Here is a 20949-nt window from a genome sequence, read left to right as displayed (position 1 = left end):
GCCACCATCACAGTACCTGCTCTGAATGTCTGGTTACAAAAGTTAAGTTGGTTCTCAGGTTGAAAACTACTCAGAACCCAGAAGCTTTATTTTTTTTCAGAGCTGCATCAAGGGCTGGACAAGATGGGTATCCCAGATTGAAGAACATACCTGAGCCAAACCAGTAGCTGGTTGCTTCCACAGAGAATTTTTTTTGGGGGAAAGGGTTTACATGTACCTGGTGAAGCCTGGGAGGAGGAAAATGCTGTGGAAATACAGGAGTAGGATGAGGAGAGGATGGAATCTGTCCTCCTGAGCTTTCTGGAGTATCTATGCAGGAGTGTTAGGGGAGGAATTTCCACGTGCTCAGTATTTTTGATAGCTTGGCTCTGTCTCGGGAAAAAGAGATGTGGGAAGAGTAAGACCCTGCATGATGCCCTAAGTGAATCACTATCACATAAAAACACCCCAGACTACTGACAAATATGCTTGCTGCTGCTCCACTTGGATAATTATAGATTACCTCATTATTCATAAGAATGCTTTAGATTATCTCCACAACTCTTCTGCCCAGATAAGGAAGTGTCACATGGAATATGGCAACATGCAGTGACATCCCTATATCTGCTTAGAGCATTCAAGAAATACACAGCAAATTCAGTAGAGAAGAGTTGGTCCCTGTTGGAAAAGGTTTCCTATTTAAGTTTTTATTTTAGTGGGTAATGCTATTAATCTAAAGTGAGACAACATAGTGAGGAACCACAAACACAGGAATATAAAGACATAAATATATTTTTATGATGCCTTTAAGCTTTTTTAAATTATTCATTTTTTTTTCAGTCTGAGATAGAGAGGAAAGGAGTGAATTTTAAGGAGTATGAAGTTGTGTGCAATGGAGGGAAGAGAAGTTTGTGTCTGATTTCTAAAGCTTGTAACTGCTTGTAAGCTGTTATATTCTAACTGCAAAGTAAAATAATATGTAGATCCGCCTTTGCAAGAGAGGCAGAACAAGTGTAGAATTGACTGTAGGGTTCAGCTGGTCTCCTGCCCTAGTACTAATGGAAAGAGAATGCCTCTATTTCCCAGTGCTTCTTGGAAAAAAACAAAAAAATCAAAACAAAACTAAACTAAAACACATTCCTTGAAGCAGCAATAAGCAAAGATCACATAAAATTCACCTCTGCACTGAATTAATCAACCATTGTTTTTGTAAAGTGTAAGTTACTTGGGCACTTTTACACAAGTCTTGGCTGAAAACTCAGTGTATTCATTGTACTTTTCAGATGGTGAGAGGATGATTTTTAGCCTGTGTTTTCTTGCAGGTTTACACTTGATGTCGCTTGCATGCAAATTGCAGTGTCCTCAATGCAACCTGATTTTAAGACTTTTAGGAGTTTGGTTCTGTTGCTTCCTTCTCCCAGCTTTGCCAAGGAAGAAATAAGCTGGCACACAAATCCGTACTGCAACTGACCACTGACAAGTCTCTCATAAAGAAAAAGACTTGCAGCAACAGTACCTACTCACTGTAATCACCACAGAAGAGACTTTTACATTTCATTGAAAATAAGAATTCTGTTTGGGGCAATCAGGTGCAGGAGATTACTTCTAGAATAACAACAAGACCTTTTACAAATCTGTGGAGTTTTTTTACTCTGAACAGTCAACTGCCTCTTGCTTAGAAGAGAATATAATGATTTTTAGGGTGAATGCTTACAATCCACTTTGATATAGCAGGAAGATGGTTTTTAGCCTGTTATTCATTACAGGTTCACATTTACTCCTGTGGCATACAAATCAATAATCTTAGCTGGGGTGTTTTTATACACCTTGAGCCTTTTTCAGAGTCTGTGATGGATGAATTACACTCATGAACTTAATGCTTACACATTCCATAAAAATAGTCAGCTGGAGTCCACCAGTGCCCTACAGCTAGGAAGGCAGTTGTGTATAAGTGGGTACTTATTAGATATCAGCATATCACATGAGCCAGTGCCCACCTAAATTCTCTTCCATCCAGCAGCCAGTCATTTTACAGCAGCTTCTGCTTTTCCAGGTGCCTGGAAGTCTACCAGGCACCTGTTGCGCAGGAGCAGATAACCTGAGCACTGGGAGAGTGAATCTGAGTGCATCCAGAGTGCTCTGGAGGGACTAAGTTGCTGTGCATGCAATTTGGAGTTGCCCTTTGCATGTGGAGACACATACAGACGCAATCTGTCTGCCCAGGGATGGAGCATGCACCAAGAGGTGATTTCTTCAAAGCTTTGAGAATCCTGGAGGCCTGCCTGGTCTGTGAATGTGTTGGTGGAAGGGAGAGGAAGGAGAATATTAAATTATTTTTAGAAGAGAGGAAGGATGATGAAGACCAATTGTGCAGGTTTCAAATTAGTGTGCACTGACAAAGCTGTAATGAATTGAGTAGTTTTAAAAATGAGAATTTCTGTTTGATTTATGCAATGCTGAAAGGGCTGTCTGTAAGGTAAGTCACAGCTGGAGCAATACTGATACTACAAATGAAAGATGAAGGAAATCAGAGCTCGTTAAGACAAGTGAGTGCTGTTTATAAGAACAGCTCAAGAGCCACACAGGCTGTGCAGCCAGAAGGAGAAGGAACACAGGACTGTGGCTGATGAGAAAGCCTTTGTGGGGGATGGGAGCATCAAGTAAAGTTTCAAATAACAGAAGAATATACAACACATTGGAACATTGTTCTCGAAGTTTCTGATACATTCTAAAGTTGGGTGTGGAAAGTCCACGCTTAGGGGAATTGGCAGGGCTGCAGGAGGAGGTGTTGCACTGGTAGGGCAGCCAAGAACCTGGGACTGGTCAAGAAGAACCAGCTACAGGGCAGAATGGATATAGGAGTTTTAAATATTTTTTTCCTCTATATATTCTTATGAGAGAATTGCTTTCAAACAGAAAGCAACATCATAAAGAGTCAAGTAAAGTAAAAACCTCCAAGCCTCAAGAAAATCAGACTTGCCCAGACAAGCAATTTATACAAAATGTTTTGAATGTAGATAAAAGTTGGGGCACCTGAATTCACTCTTCTCAGGTTTCTTATAAGCTGGTACAATCTCAAATTTCTTCAAACTACCAATATACTTTCCTAAAACTTCCAAAAAGTTCAGAATCTCAAAAACTACCTTCCCTCTGCCAGAAAAAAAAGCAAAACCTGAAGCTGGAAAATGCAAAAGGGAGATAGAATCAGTAAAACTAAACCTGATATTAAAAAAACCCACAATGCATTTATTTTGTAGGCAGGGTTTTGACTCATCAGATACGTGTTGCTTGTTCGTTGCCTATGCAGTTGGTTAAAAGCATACAAATTACCTCCCCACAAAAACCGCTTTCCTCCTCTCGGCTCTCCCCCTCCTCCCTGCTCACTGATAAAATATTTTTAAAGAAGACCTGGAAGGGTAGGGGAAGCTCAGAGCCTCCCTCAGAGAGAGGATGAGGACAGCTGGGCCAGAAACGGAACTTGCCCCGCTATCATCCATGACTACAGTCACTTTCAACTATGACTACTACTATGAAGACCAGTGCCAGTACCAGCACCTGCAACATATGTCTACTTTCCTGCCTATCCTTTATAGTGCCGTGTTCCTGGTGGGCATTATTGGCAACTCAATCCTGATAGCAGCCTTGATCTTCAAGCGGCGTGTCCAGAGGCTGATTGACATCTTTATCATCAACCTCGCTACATCTGACTTCATCTTCCTCATCACACTGCCTTTCTGGGTGGACATGGAGGTGTCAGACGAGACCTGGAGGGTAGGATCTTTCCTGTGCAAAGCTAGTTCCTATGTCATCTCAGTCAACATGTACTGCAGCATCCTGCTCCTCACCTGCATGAGTGCTGACCGGTACCTCGCAATCATGCACCCGTGTGTCGCACGACGGATCAGGACAAGATCCTATTTTGGAGGACTCTGCATCTCTGTCTGGGTATTATCCGGCTGCTTAGGGATTCCAACCCTGTTGTCCAGAGAACTGAAGACTCAATATGGAAAGACTTACTGCACGGACAAAGCTGTGACAGAAGTCAAACAGATCATGTCACTGATGCTTTTAATCCTGGCCTTCTTCGTCCCACTGTTGAGTATCTTAACCTTTTATTGCTCCATCACCAAGAGACTATGTGTGCACTATCAGAAGGCTGGAAAACGTGATAAAAAGCTGAGAAAATCCATCAAGATTGTCTTCATTGTAGTGGCAGCTTTTGTTGTCTCCTGGGTTCCTTACAATCTTTTCAAGCTTATGGCCATCCTTTTGCGGCTCCTGAAGCAGCCCAGCTGCTTTTCTGGCACGGTTGCCCAGCTGGGCATGAAGGTGAGCAGCCCTTTTGCTTTTGCCAATAGCTGTGCCAACCCTTTCATTTACTTTTGCTTTGACAGCTACATCCGCAGAGCCATGCTCCAGTGCCTGTGTCCACGGGTGAAAATGAGCAGCAACAGCTCTGATACCCTGGACACCCACCTGAGCCATTCCTTATCCAGTTTTGTGGCAGGGGAATATTCCACGAGGAAGAGGAAGCGCTCTGTGTCCCTCTGACTGTGAGCTGGCACTGCGGAGGAAGGAACTTCTTTCTCCAAAGATGGCAGGAAAAGAAAAAGAGAAACAAGCAACAGAGACAGGTGCAAGTGTAATGCAACCAGCGCTTCAGGTGGGAGGAATGTTACTTCCTTTTAAATGCAGGTAGATGGAAACCTTAACCACAGAATTACTTCACAAGGATTGCTGTGACAATGTGTGAATGTGAAGCCTTCATACCAAAAAATAGCTACAAATGCTTATGCTGGAACCCCAGTACAAATGCTACAGAGAAGAACCATGTGATTAAGTCAAGGCCTCTCTGAGACGAGCTTTGAACTTATGCATATATATGTTTTTATTCTGTACAAGAAAAGCAACCCAGGTGTTTCTTTTTGGTTTCTAGTTTGCCCACAAATAATGTGCGATGTCCTCAAACCAACCTGATCAATTCTGGGTTTTTGGAGGTTTTTTGAACTCAAAAATCCAATATTTTAATGAATTTGTGTGTTACCAGTTCTCATAACTCTAGTCTTGTGCATTTTAAGTCTCAGCTTCTTTATTACAGCATTAAATAATTAGTTTTAATCATAACAATTAAAGTGTTTAACCCTTCGGATTTCAGAAAAAATCAGAACTTGAAGGCAGAGAAACCAGGAGATAAGCAAAACCTTGCATTTAACCTTTCTCTTAAAGAAAAGAAGACCAACAAAAGCACTCTTGTGCTTTTTAAGACTTTTTTGAGGACTTGACATAATTTCTGGTTGCTCGGGTCAGAACTAAGGAGTCACTGCCTTCTACTAAGGAAAAGGACACAGTGAGTTCTAGAGTGAAAGGTTACACAGATGCAAACCTGCTAACAGGCTTCAAAGGGAAGACAACTATGTCAGCTAACACAGCTCATGAAAAAACTGTCTGGACAGCAGAGAAAAAAGCCCTGGAGACTGGACAATGGAAGTGGCATCCCTCTGATGTTACTGCAGCATGTGCACATTCACTATGGTTTTTCACACCTCTGTGTTTTCTAAACGTCTGTAAACGGGAATAACTCTTTTGAGTGTTACAAATAAATCCTGGTATTTGCGTTTTGTGTTGAACCTTTTTGAACAGTTGACCTGTTTAATGTCTGCAGAGAAACAAGAGCAGAACTCACACAAGGGCAACGCAAACCTAGAAACCTGCTAATCTTGCCCAGCTCCCCAGCCAGGTCCACACTGGACCACTGGCTCGCAGAGCAGGTGGAGAGCTGGCTCTGTAGGCTCAGGGGAGGCAGAGGTGTCGTTCAGCAATTGCTGGTGGCAGAGTGCTCTCTGGCACACAGTAGGATATTAAAACGGTGGTATCACTGAAAAACACACAAGCTTTTTGCTCTCCCCTCCCTTCACTGCATATTTTTGTTTCCTCACTCACTATCTCTTCTACAAGATTTGGTTTTTCTTCCTCCACATGACAGATTTTTCCTCCCACCCCCACCTAACTGCCAAACTCCTTTTTCAGGCTTACAGCTGCGTGACGGGCATCAACTCTTCACAGACCTGCCAGTGTTTCAGAATGAGGCCAGTGTCAGTTCCAATTTTAAAGTTTATAAAGTTTTAAATTTATTTTCAGTGACCCTCAGAAACTGCTGTCTCTTCTCATTCCCTTATCTTCTTTCTACCTTTACAAGTGAATAACAAGAGACCCATTTTTTGTAGAAAAGTAAGCCTAAGATTTGCATTTCAACCAGGATATGATTTTTATTTTAGAAAAAATCAGTAAGTCAGACTTGTTCATTATTTCCTCAATCCATGCTGAAAGCACTACAATACTTCAGAGTACATCCAATCTACAAAACTTTAAATAATTCTAGTTAGAGCTGCTGGTTTCTTTTTGTCTTGTTTTTTAATACTTCAAAATACCAGATCAAATTGGAATAATTGCTGAAAAGCTCTACCAAGATCTCATGCCTAAAGCTTTAGTTTCTGGAAAATAACAAATAAACTTGATAAATATTGTCAGGCTTGAGGAGAATCATGTATAAATGCCATAGCAAATGCTCCACATGAGCAAAGAATTAAAATATATAAGAGGCAACTAATTCAGAAAAGGAAAACTTAGCAGTTTCTTTCAGTCTTTCACCCGCATTAGTGTAACTTATTTTTGTGTGAACTACAAATCATATGACACTTTAATGACATGGTAAATATTATTTTCAATTTTTTTTTTAAAGAAAAGGCAACCTATATTTGAACAGCTTTACCTCAGGAACTTTTATTATTCCATATTAACATTTATTATTTGTTTGTTGGCATTTACATATCTTAGGATGTTACTAAAATTATTGTGATTGAAAGTATTTAATGTGGTAGACTTGAATAATGTAACAGGATGCCTATTTTATCCACGTTAAAAGAATTGAATGACAGTAAATTGGTTTGCCATGTAAAATGGAAATAGTGCAATTCGGATATGACACTTGCCAAAGACCTTGGCAAGTAATTTGAATTGGCCTTTTTCCCCCCACAATATTTATTATTTTTAAATAAATCCAGTATGACTGCAGCTAATAAATAAGGTTTGGCTTTTTGTAATCTAACTTCTGCTTTCATTGTCATGAAAAAATAGCAAAGCATTAATAGAAAATCTGTCAGTGAGTCTGGACGGAAACATTCATCTGCCCATCCCACAAACCTTTTCATTATTTCAGAGATGCTTTTCTATTGCCTTAAAATTAAATCAAGGCCTTTTGAGATTTTTAATGAAAACAAGTACACCACCAGTACCACCCCCAATCTAGAGGCTGGTGCACTTTCTTGAGATGTACACAATCAAAGCTGACGGGCCTTTTCTTCTTGATATAAATCAGGATCCTGCTAGATACATCTCTTGGTCTCCATTTTGGCTTGAATGAATCAGGAATTTTCAGAAATAAAATATTTCATCTCAGCACAAAGAAAAATTGTACCCAGACGTGGTGCTTGCTTAAATAGGCAAAGAATTTTTGCAACCCTAATTTCAGCTTCAGGTGTGCTAACACCAACTACTGCTCCACAGCTAAATGGAACTTTGAGCTGCAGAGGACTCGGGAGAAAGTCACTCTAGGTCTCAGTAACAGCTCAAGCAGCTGCTCGGTTTGCAGGTGCAGGTGCTCAGTACGCTGCTGGAGCCTTGCTGCAAGGGACAGGAGGTTTTGAAATAGTCTAGTCTCACTAAATGACAGAGGGGCTTTGGGCCCAAGGATCTGGGCAGCTAAGGCTTGAGCTTCATAATGAAGTAAAAGAATGCAAAATATGGGAGATGAGAAAGCAAGTGGATTAAAAACCAACAGCCTTCAAGAAGAAAGGCAGTCTTCCATCTCTGAGCTGGTAAAAAAATGCTGCCCAAATCGAGGCTGTTTGTGTTCATATATATTTTTTTTAATATGAGTTGAAATGTAGGGTTTTTTCCCCAGTTCACCTCACCTATCTTTCTGTAACAGATTGCAGCATCTTAGGAAACTGAGGCCACTTTGGTTTGAGAGCCAACATGATCAATATCAATCATCTAAATAATGCATTGTGACCAAAATACATATTTCAAACTTCAAAACCGTTTCATTATTAGTGAGAGACCACATTCTTAGTCAGAATCTCCCACTAAACCTAGTAAGTAAATATACATCCTCTGCTGTTTACTTCTCATGTCTTCTAGAGTACATGGGATTTTACAAGAGGCAACTCAGCAACAGATCTCAAAAAATAAAAGGTAAATGTTTCTCTTGAAATTTGGACTAAATTTAGCTGCTTTGGGGACTAGAGTAGTTCACAGGGAAGGTAAGGTGAGAATCCTATCTCGAAGAAAATGCTTCCCACAAGGTAAATTTAGAGGCTTTCATTTGTATTAGCTTCAGCAAAGCACTGATATCGAGAAAATGTGACTACTCACTTTCTAAAAAGCAGGTCCTTTAAAAGTGGAGTGGGTTCAATAATATCAGGAAATAACTGGATGCATCCAAAAGTTACTAGTCAATTCTGAAAAAAAAAAAAGCCAAACAAGCAACCCTCTGTCTTTTACTGTGCAATGGAGTTCCCAGAATCTATTGCCCTCTTTCTTTCTCCATTGATAAAACTAGTTAATATGAATATAAAAGAACAGCTGTTTCTCAAAGAATGCCCTTTCTTTAACCCTCAATTTGAGGTGAAGAAAACCAAACTATGAAACTGCGTGGCATCTGCTCAGAGAATGAAACTTGGTTAGTGGTGTTAAAATCCACCAAAATTTTCAGTCTAGCTTAAAAACTGTTACACAAAAGTCCAAAAAGTCAGACTTGAAATGCAAAGAGCAGCTTTTGCACTGAGAGAAAAAAAAATTAAATACAGCACAAATGTTTGCCATATATGGTACCATGCACCTTACTTGACCACTGATGTGACTTCCCTCTGTGCACTGCCTAAACAACTGCTTGACTACAACCATTTCCCCTGTCACCCACTCTTCAGCCCCTCTGAGAACCACAGAAATTTCTACCCATGCCTCACACTGAGAGAAAACATGCAAGCCATTACAAAAAAAGAAGATTAAAAAAAAAGAGAGAGAGAATAGAGGCAGGTGTGTATTTGCTTTTGCCTGTATTTGAACCTGTGGGATTTACCCACCATGAGTACAATCACACCACCTAAAAGGTGTTGCGAGTAGAAGCTTGGCAACTTTCAAGAGACACATACATGTACATAAACTTCTGCTCTCCTCATAACCAGTCAGGATGCTATGGATAGAGAGGGGCTGAGAAGCAAAGAAGGCAACAAATGCACTGAAGAGTGCAGTGGCATGCCCAAAACTTCAGCTCTAGATAGGGTGTCAGATGTTATGAAATCTAGTCAAAGAGCATGGTACTTCTGACGACTTAGGAACACAACCAAGTAATTTAGAAACTTTTTCAGACACCTCACCAGAAGAGAGAAGAAGCCTTTGGAATAATCTAAAACTAGAGAAGAGAATAAACCTTGAACAACCTTTATAATCCCCTAGCTTCCAGGAGTTGTGTTTTGGCAACCACATTGATGGCACCGTGACACACACTTTTGCAAAGCCACTCAAAAGGCTGTGACCTTCCTGAAGCTATCAAAAACGTCTGAAACACTGCTGATTCATAAAGGAGAGGTAACTCTCCTACTCTTCTAATTTTCAAGTACTTGTGCTACTAGACTGATGATGCTTATAAGTCCATATTTCCACTGTTGTCCAAATAAATATTAATTACTGTCAGTATGGAAACTGCTGGTTTGTTGAAAATCAACTGGAATTTTATATGATTAACTTCAAGAAAGGTGGGGTTTGGCTGACTGAGAAGACTAAAAACCTGACTCACAGACTACCTACCCAGTAGTGAACCCAGCTGGATTAGTGTGTCTCTTAGAAATCATGCTAATGATTCATCTCCAAAATCTCTGAAGACCCATGAGATTCATAATTCTGTGGCCTCACATAGAGAAAGGAGCCATCCAAACAGTGCTCCCAGCTCTGCTGCTGGACTGGGTTTCCTGATGCTGCTGGCAGCACCTTCCTTAAAGTGCCTTTAAGCAACTTGGATGAAGCCCTTGATAGGGCTGTGTCACAGTGATTTAGGCTTTTGTGTTCTCTGCTTTAGGCACCTCTGTTCCCTGTTCTTCTCCCATGGCTACAAGGACAGGATAAACTGTGGTATAAAAACACAACAGCTGAAGTGTCTGCTAACAGCTGCAGGATAACTGGGCTTTGCCATAGAGTGTTTCATATTCATGGAGAGGACAAATATTGACATGCATCTTCCTCCTATTTATCTGAAAAAAGAAAGCCTGTGTTCTGACTCATGCTCTAACAAGTGCCCTTACCAGCACAGCTGGAGAAGACTGCAGGCAATCATCTAGTTCACTAAGAGCACACACTTCACAAATTATTTTTCACATGTATCTGTCAAAACCCATAAGGGTAGGTAGTTGTCCTTTATCCTTAGAACTCACAAAATTCACTGAAAACCATGAGATGCCATGCCAAATCTATTCAGAGGTTCCTTTACTTGCTTTTGAACTTGTAGGTTTACCCTTTAACCACATGCTTTCCTTCCACACACTGGAAGGGAAATAAACATTCCTTTAAAAGGAAAGCTGAAGGGTTTTGAGGCTATAACCACCTATTAGCATCACACATACTCAGTCCACTCAGGGAACAGCCATGCTGCCACATACCAATTTAGGTGCTTCAAAACCAGGTTTTTTATTTACTCAGTTATTTAAGTCAGGTCTGAGATTTGCTTCATCAACGGAGTCAGTCATAAGCCCTGGTACCCTGTGGGGGAAAATGCATATCCAGAACTGAAGTATTTTCTGCATTTGTGCTCCATATTTTGATTTTATGTGTTATGACATGAGTCTACAATGTCTGCATTACCTGACAGCCCTCTATAGTGGATAGCTGCCAATGAGCTGGCCAAAAAAACTTCTAAGAGTACCTACTGTTCTTGTCTCTTGTCTTTTGATACAATAATTTTTCTCTAGGTTTACATATGACAATTGCCTGCACCGTATTTCTAACACTGCACATGAGCTGGCAAAAATTACTGACCTATGGTGAGTCAATTCAACAGAGAAATATTTATTTTCCTCACTCCTTCACCCCCACAGTGAACCCTCCTCAATAATATATGATGGGGCAAAAGGCACTTACAATTGAAGTGGAAAATTTTTAAACCTAACTGCAATTAAGAAGTCCAAAGAAGAAGAATGGAGTTTATATGAACAAAGGACATTTTAGAAACACAGTTAATCAGATTAATGACTGCTTTGGATGAAGCATTGCTTCTCAATAAATAGTTAAGTATTACATGTCATGTTCACATATGTTGATTTTATATAATAGATTTTATTTTTCTGGGGTATCAAAGTACTATTTGGAAAAATGGGTAACTCCAAATAAAATTATAATTTTCTCCCTCCAGCAAAATCTACCAGTTATTTTTACAAAATAGGAGTTCCAACAAGTCAGCCTTATCATTAGAATAATAAAAGCTCATTTGAAATCTAAAAACCACAAGCCTTTCCCTGACCAGAAAAGGCTTAATTAGTTACTTAGATTGCTAAAATAATTGTACGTAGCTCCAACTATTTTTACCACCCAAAAAGAAGAAATAGGAGACTTCCCACTTTCATGCTGAGCAAAGCAGCTCAGAAATATGGGCAACCTAAAAGGCTGAATTAGCCAACAGCTCCAGTGGCAGTTTAACTGACAAAAGGCCGAATTAAACTAAGGACAAAACAGCCGTGGCCATTAAAAAGGTTTGATTTATGTGGATTTCCTTCCCTTTTTAAAAAAAGAAAACAAACAAAACCAAAACCAACAAAACAATAAAACTTTGGATTTAGTTGACCACAGCTGAGAACAGATTACTCCTGCAGGTCACACAGCCACGTTGGCTGTTTTACAGTCCTGTGCCCTCCAAGTATCAAAGCCGATCTGAGCACAGCATTTGGAACCTGCTGCTTAAGGGAAGGTTACCTGGGAAGATCTGTGTTCCACTCCAGAAAATAATGCTTCACTGGCAGGACTTTTAACATCAGGCATCCCCAAGAAATGCAAGAGACAATGAAGCCTTTGGAAAGAAGAGAAAAGGTTACAGTCAGGAAAAAATAACTGTCTTGAAGTATTTTTTCTAAGCAGGAAACTTAATCCACTTGTTTTCAAACACTGGGTCACTCACACATTTTCCCTCACATCTGAAGTTTTTTTCTCTCAAGTGAACTGAGAATAAAATAACCCCAAAACCAACATCTGAATCCATTTAACAAGGATGTTACTGTAAACCTGGAGATAGGAAGCTGTGAATATAAATGATCTGTGCTCTTCACTGACATGTACAGCAGCTGTACTTGTAAATATTTCTTCTGTTAAGATCGTCAGGAATCAGTGCATGTTGGGGTTGATAGCAAATGTTCTTTAAACCATTTCCAGATACACTCCTGTATGTCAATGAGCAGGTTAATGCTTCTCCCACGAGGCACGGAGTGTACCTGATGCTGTGGTGCACATCTGAACACCACCATGTTATGGCACTGGGAAACTTCAATAAGGCAGTTTTAACACAGCTACTGTCGAAACAGTTATCTTGGACTTATGCTGCAATTTTCTAGGTTTTTGAATAGCAAACCCAGAAACACTTTAAGAAGCATTTCACAAATAAACATGTTGAAAAAGTGGCCTAATCGCATATCGCCTCCAAATCTAAACATAAAGAAATCTGCAACACGGGATCATCTAACCCGGCACACCCTTTCTCCCCCACAAAAAACTTTGTCAGCAGAGCACAGCGTGGTCACTACACACCCAGACGAAAGGAGCCCCCACCTCTCGGGTGAGCACGCAGGTAAGCGAACAAACACATGCGAAAAACTTTCTGTGTATTACGGAAACAACACTCAAACCCTCCCCACCCAACGCCGGGCAGCTGCAGCCTCTCAGCCCCAGCCCGGCCCCTGCCAAAACACGCTTCCCATTCCACGGGGTCAGGCGGCCAGCAGGGGGAATTTACCTGTCCCAGCCTCACCAAAGAGTGGGATTATGGCTGTAAAACCGCTCCTCCCTTCCTCCAGCTACTCCTGCCCGACTCCCGCCTCCCCGAGCATCCCCGGCCAGGCTGGGCACCCCTTGTCCTCCCCAGGCAGCTCCCGCCCCCCGAGCGGGAGGCCGCGGGGGATGAGGGGACCCGGCGACATCGCGTGCGAAGCGGCGGCGGCGGCGGTGCCGCTCTGAGTCAGCGCCCGCCCTGCGGCCGGCCCCGCGGCGGGAAGCGAAAGGGAGCGGGCGCCGGCTGATCCCGGCCGGCACGCAAGGCTCCGCTGTCCCGCCGAGCCCTCCGCGGGGAGCGCTGCCCCCGCCGCCGCCCGCGGCATCCTTGTGCCTTTTTTTTCCTTACTGACTTCGCGTACCCATGCACGCACAGCGCCCTGTTTGTGATTTTGGCGTTTAAGTTTGAAATCTGGTAAAGCTCTCTTTGCCGATAGCCCGGCGGGGAAGGGCAGAGCCGTCGGAACGATGTCAGCTCTGCGCCTTAGTGCGCGTCCAGCATCTCAGCCTGCTCCTTTCCGTCGCTGTGCCTGCCTCGCATTCCTCACCAGGGGTCAAAAACTGCGGTACTGAGACGGAATGTCTACATGTGTGTAGGTGTGAGCATCAGCCATAAGTTTCAAATATTTTACAAGACTTTTTCCAGTCCTTGCCTTCTCAAACATCCTGCACCAAACTTTTCCGCTGCCGAAGGACTTGGTCTGCTCGTTGATAAGGGCAGCAACGACTGCTCAAAGCAGCACAGAGCCCGAGGCCTGCGTTCCCTTAGCACTAATTAGTGATTTTCCCAAGCGCTAGAGACGGGAGCTAGGAAGCGTAAAAGCCATCAACAATCCAAGCCACTGAAAATGGTGTAAAGTACCCACCATAATAAATACTTTTCAAGAAAGGGCGTTTTTTTGCAGAAATCATGAACACCTGAGGGGTTATTCCCCCATCTCAGAAACAACAGAAACCTGACATTTCTTAAGATTTCATTTTAATTGACTCAGTTGAACCAGTTACACCACAAGATTTTCCAAATCTGTAAAGTGAAAGATACTTACTCAACAAGAAAGTTTCTATGACATGAATCTCACTGAAATGAATGCTTCGCTAACAAAGCCTCTCCAAGAATCTTGAAGCACTCAGTGAACTGTGCAAGACACATCACTTGGGAAGTTATTTCTGTACATATTTTAAAAGAAATTACAGATTAACTTGTTTATTCCAATTACAATTTGAGAGTAGATATTAAATACTTTAAGATTGAGATATAAAATGACCCTCTCATTACATGTCCCATGAATTTGCCCTGGGATCCTTTTCGGGATAAAAATCTTTCTTTTCTCTACCCATCCCAGCCTGAATGCTGTCTAAGCTGCTAGTTTCTGTTGTAAAGGATGCTGGTAACATCAGGGGTAGAAGTGGCAGTGGAAGGTTGTCTACTTTGCTCTTCATAAGTTGCCCCACGTTGTAGATTGTAGCAGAGATTAACTACCTGGAAGATTTTCTACTTGTTTTTTTTTCCAAGGGTAAAAATGCATAGATAACTAACTACATGATCAGGAGATTGAGTACAAACAAACACAGAGATCTACAGTCTGATTCTGTTTTGCCCATCTGCTAAAATCAGACATCAAACAGCTGTTCAGGATTTGTCTGGCTTGGATTTTCTGAAGGTTACATTGCAAAGAAGCAAAAGGATATAATTAAGTGCCCTTAATACAATGTCAACTTTGTTACATTTTAGCACAGAATTCATACCAGCTGCTCCAGCTGTGCAGTGATGCAATACAGAAATACTACTGGGTTGCATTGCTGAAGTAACACAACAGGCTCAAAATGCAACATGAGGATCCCTATACTTTCCAAACTTTTTCCTACTCTTTTTATACAAGTAGATTGAAAAGGCTGAAATGCCGATTTCCAGGACACCAAATTCTTTAGAGAATATTCAGGCTCTTTCATACACTCATGACTTTCACTCTTTCAGAAAGAAATAAAAAGAAAGAAAGAAATTTTGAAATGCCAGAAGAACAAGCTCTATTCTGAGAAAGTTCAGAATGCTGAATTATTCCTTGAGACAAGAGAGGATTTTAGTTGCAGGGCTTCTCCTTTTAAGTGTTATATTTAGGGGGGGAAAAAAAGATCGAACAGATACATGGGAAACAAGCAGGAAGGAAGTCATTCCTGTAGCAAAAGAGCTAAAGGACCTAGCTTTTTCATGTGGTAAATATTCTTATCAGCCAAAATTTCTGCTTTTCTGAACCTCCTCCTAAATACTGGTCCATTTACATAATACGTATGCATGTTTGTTCATTGCTGCCAGAGAAGCACAGACTGTCTAAGGAATATGAGCAGCAATGAATGAACCTGTGAAACAGCTCTGCAGAACTGGTGAAGCCACCACAGATGGAAGAACTTGCTGCTCTGCATGGGGACACTGATTTCATTGTGATTCACACGGGAACAAGGAACTGCTAGGACAAAGAAAATGGAAAATGAGGGGATTTTATTCCAGGCAGGTGGTTAAGTGCAAGCTTATAGCTGATCTGACTGATAATTAAAGAAACAAAACAAAACAACAAAATAATGGGCTTGCTTTAACCTATGCCACAGTCTCCCACTGTAATTTCATAAAAATTTTCTACTTTCTTCTGCTTGCTTAATGAGAAAGAAGATGGATTTCTCTGTGCAGTGTGGCCATCTGGGCTGATGAAGTTACACAGGACTGATGAGGACCTGCCAGGTCTTCATACACAGTGCTGGGCATAGGTGTCCTTTTCATAAACTGGTCAAGATAGTGAGAAATTTTCCACTCATTTCTCCTTTGGAAAAGCTCATTCAGTAGCCTCTCTGGCTGGCCAATGAAACACACTTCCAAAGTCCTATTTATGTTGATGGACAGTTCAACTTACTGGCACTTGTTTTCCAAAATTATCTGAAATCTTCAGACACATGATGCAGGTGCACCTGTTTGCTTCCTAGCTAACCAAGGAGTGTGCTCCTTGCGTAGTCAATTGTGGCTAATATGAAAGATGCTCAGGTAGTGCCTCTTCCACCCAAGAAGAATATGAGCATAGTTAAAAGTGCCTGAACACTCAGGATTTGTTAGCATTGCCTGCAAAAACTTCTTGTGAATCACAGCTACAGTCTCAGCAGAATCGGATGCCAAGGCGAGTTAGATTCCACAACAGTCAATACAAACAACAAATTTAAGGAAGTGTAACAACCAATGTTTTGTTTTGGGTTTTTTTTTTTATTAGAGGGGCTATGACCAAGCCATTCAGGAGGAATTAATTGTCAAGATTTGGCTACAGAAGAACTTTACAATCTCTATATTGCCTTCCCCATGCCCAGCCGCTTGATTTTTTTCCGGGGAGGCTTCAGCAGATGCCTTCAGCAGATGCCTTCTCTTTTGGTCTTTAAAGGTGGATTCCCTCTAGTGGCATTAAGAGGAGCATCGATTCTGTCTTATTGACTGATCTTGGTCTGTAGGAGGGGCAGGGGGAAAGGACACTGCAGGGTGTTACACACTCACATCAGGAAACGCTGACTTGTCCTCATTTGGCTAATAGCCTAGGACTCTTGTGTACCACACGGTCTTTATTTTTTCAATCAGCTGTTCAAACATTATACTGATTTTAGTTGCTTCTTTGGCGATTCTCTGTCTGCAGGAGACAACAGAGTATGTGGTAAGATACACAAATATGTGAGGGTAATCTCCATCTGCTGTAGTTACCACTATGCCTGTCACCGAGATTGCAGAGCTCCTCAGCAGTCCTAGAGAGGCTTTCCTCAGAAGACAGGAATAGGCAGTATATGTGTGCCATGAGTTACATGAAACTGTCTCTAGGGTGATCATGCTTTTCCTTTTGTGAGGAAAGGAAATCCTTCCTTTACCTTGAGCAAGATGTATGCACAGCTAGAGCCAGGTCTGTGATTTGCATCAAGTGATCCTGGCACACTGAGCACTCAGCCCCTCACAGCGCTGCAGCACCCTTCCAGAGGAGCTGATTCCCCACCAGCCAGCAGCCTCCTCCCTCACTACCCATGGATAAAAAGCAGTCCCTGTGAACACTGTCATGTACAATGTGCCTCCCTGGGAAGAGCTTTCACCAACAGACCATATCACATCACCCCCCCCCTTCCAGCACCTCGTTCCCTTGGTACATCAGGCTTTGGCTGCTGATTAATTTCCCCTCAGGTCTCCCCACAGAGATAGCTAATGAGTGTGTTCTTTCTCCCACACCTCCCTCTCCCTTTTCACACATGGCTATTGGAGTGTTAGTACAGAGCTTTCCATACCTGGCCGCAATAACTGTTGGACTCTGGACAGTATCCAACAAGAACTGGCTGACTTTAGGGGACACCTTGTTCACAGCTTCATAGAAGTAAGATGCAATAGTCTCAGGGATGGCCAGCAACTCACGACGGTCTTTCTCAAAGATGGACTTTGACTGCACTTCTGAGAAAAAAGGCAAAACCCCATAAGGCCTCTCATGTCTCTTGTGTCTCTGGTATCTTCCCCCAACTGCAGGGGAAGAGATTTGAAATTCTGAGATTCAGAACCTCTCCCAGAATTTGCTCTACAGCATTCAGCACCCTCTCTTCACCCAGTCATGGGTATCTAAGTCATAGACCTTCCATGGCAGAGTATTTGCACCAAGTATGGGCAGTTTTCATGCCAGGTCTCTACTGACTTGTTCCATGCTGCCAAGCACTGTGTATTCATGGTCTTCAATGGAATTATTTGCCTTCAGTCCTACTTCGCGATGCCTGAGAACCTGTAGAGCTGAGATTTATCTCAGGTAAACAGCAAAGCTTTTCAGACTTACCGGGGAGAGTGGTGCTAAGGAGCAGAATCAGAGCTATCACCAATGCCCTGGATTGCAGCATGGTTTGAGTACCAGTTCTGCTCTCTACACAGAGAGACCTGCAGGAATCAGCATACAGTGTTTGCGTTGTTTTCAGAGAAATAAAACATGTTGGTTAAACACCAGATTTTTGCAACAAAACTAACCAATAAACAAAGACAAAACAGAAAGATCATGTGCATTTCCTCTGAAGAAGAGAGGAAAAGGCAGTATAAAAATGTTGTCCTTTTCTTTGTGTGTTCACAAATATCCACAATAATAACTTTCAGAGCTCAAAGAAATACAGGCAATTAAAGCTAGTTCTTTTATATGAGAGCTAAAATTCCCTTTCAGCACTGAGCAAACCAGTAAAAGTGCCAGAAATCAGAATAGATTTCCAAAATGCTTAAGTACAACTGAAAAATTCATATTGTGGGATTTCTTCATTTGATTTGTTCTGGTAAATTGCTCTAAAGAACATTGTGCTAGTTAGTACATCACATACAACGATCATCTTAGTGACCCAGTGATCTGAGTACTTTGTCTTGCTTTAGGTGAGGAAAGTCCCAAGTAGCTAACTAGGTTCCCTTGTCTTTTTCACTCTGGGATTAATGCAGCAGAGAGTACTCTAAGCAGAACAAGTTCCCAAAAGTGAGTGAATGCAAAATTTAACTTAATCTGACTTCCTTTACTTTTGTCTTTTAAAAAAGTCAGAATTGGGGAATTGAAAATTTGCTATTTGGCACACTGCAAATATGACATTGCATCTAAACAAGCTTCCAAACACACTGCACTTAAAAAGGTGTTTAGAAATTAAAATTTATTTATGTCCCCAATTAGGGGGCTGCATCACTCAGAGGAACATGAATAAAACATTGAACATAGGAATTGCAAATGCAAAATAGGCAGAAAGTCTATTATATGTGAATGCTTTGGTAAATCCTGTACCAGGTTACAAGTCAATGTTCCATCTTATCCCCCAGTAAGGAGATTTCCATCCATTTTTGTTTCCTTCTGCGCAGATTACCTCCAAAAGTTACCACCCAGTTCACTAGATGTTTGCACAGTTGCTCCTTTATTACTCTTCCTTGATTTTTAATCCCAGAGTCAGTTTTTCTCTGTGTACACAAAAGGCAGAAGTTTGTTTCCCAGGAGCATGAACAAGTGCTTTTACCCACTTTAGAACCTGCAGTCGCTGTGGTGAAGGCACCTGGGAAAAGGTAATGTATCTCCCAACACTGGAATTCTGCAATTCACACCATAGGCTTGACCCTCCTATGAGTGTCTTATGGAGCATCCATCACTCAGCTTCAGAGCAGGTGACCCCAGGTACTCCCACCCTCCTCTATTTCAGCATCATTCCTGGCTATGGAGCGTGAGAAGGGCTCACACTTCTGTTTGCTGTAGGAGAGGGGCAAAATAGACTACCTCCACTCACTTGTCTATGAGCTAGATACACCAGTCACAGAGTCCAAGCCACCCAGAACAGAGTTCAGCTCTTACCTGTCCTGCTTTCTCTCCTTCTCAGGCCCAAGCTGAGGTAGGTGCTCATCTGAGACCCCAGCATTTATGCAGAGCTAATATAGTGGTAGCAAGGGGTCAAAGGTCCTGCTTTGTTTCCCCATTTGCTCTTTTGCAAGCACATCCAGCTCAGTGGGACAGGCAAGAAGCTGTGGAGGACTCTGGACCTGTTATTGAGATTTGGTAATGGAGGGTCAGTCTGACCTGAGCCCAAGAGATGTGTAAGGCAGCTTCTGGGTCACTGAGCCCCCTAGTTTTGCAGACAACCATGTCATAGAGGCCCTTTTCATAAACTGACCAAACTCCACATTAATAGCAGCTATAGCTGGACTAATTTTGCTCCCATTCTTCCTGTGCTCTAACCCCACTGCTCTGACTGCTAGCACTTACTGCAGCTGTTGCACCAGTTTCCTCTCCATTTACAGCAAATGCATTAACCAAATGCATTAACAGAGGTGTGCACCCCTCTCACGCTTCTTTCCCCATGACTGACTCTTTTTGCACAGGCTGAGTAGATCAGAATACACCTGAGACAGCTGTCAAAACTATGGGTTGGACTCGATGATCTTTAAGGTCTCCTCCAACCTAGAGGTCTCCTCCAACCTAGAGGTCTCCTCCATTCATTCTGTGAATTCTGTGAACTTACCAGGAGGAGCATCCAGCTACAGGATCCCCAGCCCAAGAAACACAGAGCCATTAGAGCGGATCCAGAGAGGCACAAAAAATGATCATGAGGTTGGAACACCTCTCCCATGGGGAAAGGCTGAAAGAACTGGGGTTGTTCAGCCTGGAGAGAAGGCACCAGGGAGATCTTATTGCAGCTTTTCAATACTTAAAGGGTTCTTATAAGAAACACAAGGACTCAACCAAGGCTTGTATTGACAGGAGAAAGGGAAACATTTAAATTGAGAGGGTAGATTTAGACTGGAAGCAAGGAAGAATTCTTTACTGTGAGGGTAGTGAGCCACTGGAACAACTTGTTCAGAGAAGTTATGGACACTGGAAGTACTCAAGGCCAGGTTGGATGGGGCTTTCAGCAACATGGTCTAGTGGAAAGTATCCCTGCCTAAGGCAGGGGCAGGGTGGTTGAGATGATCTTGTAAGGTCCCTTCCAACACAAACCATTCTTAAGATGCTATGGTAACATCTCCCAAGGCTCCCCAGTCCCAGTCAGAAAGTGGCTGCATTGCTGCTGTAGGGAATGCTTTCCCATAGCTTGTTTCCAAGTGCCCCTTGGGTCTCCAGTAGGTCCTGTCACCCGTGTTTGGCACATGTAGACAGGGGTGAGAGACAGAAAGGCTGCAACACTGAGCTACAAAGGGCATCAGCTGGGGAAATGGGAGGACAGAAATTAAGTCTACTGTGAGAGACCGAACAGATTTCCATCCTTATGTTGACCACTTATTTATTAAGTGACTCTCACATGTGGGAAGTGCAAAAAGCTCAACCAGTACCTTAATCTATCAACCAAACAAGACTTCTAGAGGACTTTTCCGCTCATGGTGCTTCAAATGCTTTAGAACCAAAC

The 20949-nt window shown here is 42.1% G+C and overlaps 2 protein-coding genes and 1 long non-coding RNA gene across 4 annotated transcripts; 1 reads left to right on the top strand and 2 right to left on the bottom strand.

Annotated features, from left to right (window-relative positions):
• The first annotated feature begins 1348 nt into the window (after positions 1–1348).
• GPR15 (G protein-coupled receptor 15) lies at positions 1349–5789 on the top strand. The gene has a single exon (XM_064411336.1). It carries the CDS (start codon positions 3430–3432, stop codon positions 4528–4530), a length of 1101 nt encoding a protein of 366 aa, XP_064267406.1. The 5' UTR covers positions 1349–3429; the 3' UTR covers positions 4531–5789.
• Positions 5790–10690: 4901 nt separating this feature from the next.
• LOC135294617 (uncharacterized) lies at positions 10691–13166 on the bottom strand. The gene is made up of 3 exons (XR_010356696.1): positions 13028–13166; positions 11998–12091; positions 10691–10791 (listed from the first exon to the last, which is right to left on the bottom strand). It is a non-coding gene; the product is annotated as an uncharacterized LOC135294617 (long non-coding RNA).
• A 3149-nt stretch (positions 13167–16315) lies between these two features.
• On the bottom strand, positions 16316–19688 carry LOC135295572 (apovitellenin-1-like). Of its 2 annotated transcripts, none has more exons than XM_064411335.1 (4): positions 19404–19688; positions 17883–17980; positions 17353–17512; positions 16316–16715 (listed from the first exon to the last, which is right to left on the bottom strand). In XM_064411335.1, exons 2-4 carry the CDS (start codon positions 17941–17943, stop codon positions 16616–16618), a joined length of 321 nt encoding a protein of 106 aa, XP_064267405.1. In that variant the 5' UTR covers positions 17944–17980; positions 19404–19688; the 3' UTR covers positions 16316–16615. The 2 variants fall into 2 exon arrangements, with proteins under 2 accessions (XP_064267405.1, XP_064267403.1); XM_064411333.1 differs by lacking the exon at positions 19404–19688 and adding an exon at positions 19079–19323.
• Positions 19689–20949: the final 1261 nt, after the last annotated feature.

Source organism: Passer domesticus, chromosome 2, assembly GCF_036417665.1.
Source record: "Passer domesticus isolate bPasDom1 chromosome 2, bPasDom1.hap1, whole genome shotgun sequence".
In the NCBI taxonomy this organism is placed as follows: Eukaryota; Metazoa; Chordata; class Aves; order Passeriformes; family Passeridae; genus Passer; species Passer domesticus.
The sequence above is the reverse complement of the archived record's forward strand: the minus strand, read 5'-3'. Positions and strand labels throughout refer to the sequence as shown.

What these genes read in the sequence shown, in the direction of transcription:
- LOC135295572 (XM_064411333.1), bottom strand. Translation starts at nt 19,197, where the DNA reads ATGCTCCATAAGACACTCATAGGAGGGTCAAGCCTATGGTGTGAATTG. An exon ending in CAGCGACTGCAGGTTCTAAA is followed by an intron (nt 17,981 to 19,078) that starts GTGGGTAAAAGC and finishes TGATTCCTGCAG; the next exon opens with GTCTCTCTGTGTAGAGAGCA. An exon ending in CCAACAGTTATTGCGGCCAG is followed by an intron (nt 16,716 to 17,352) that starts GTATGGAAAGCT and finishes TGTCTCCTGCAG; the next exon opens with ACAGAGAATCGCCAAAGAAG.
- GPR15 (XM_064411336.1), top strand. Translation starts at nt 3,430, where the DNA reads ATGAGGACAGCTGGGCCAGAAACGGAACTTGCCCCGCTATCATCCATG.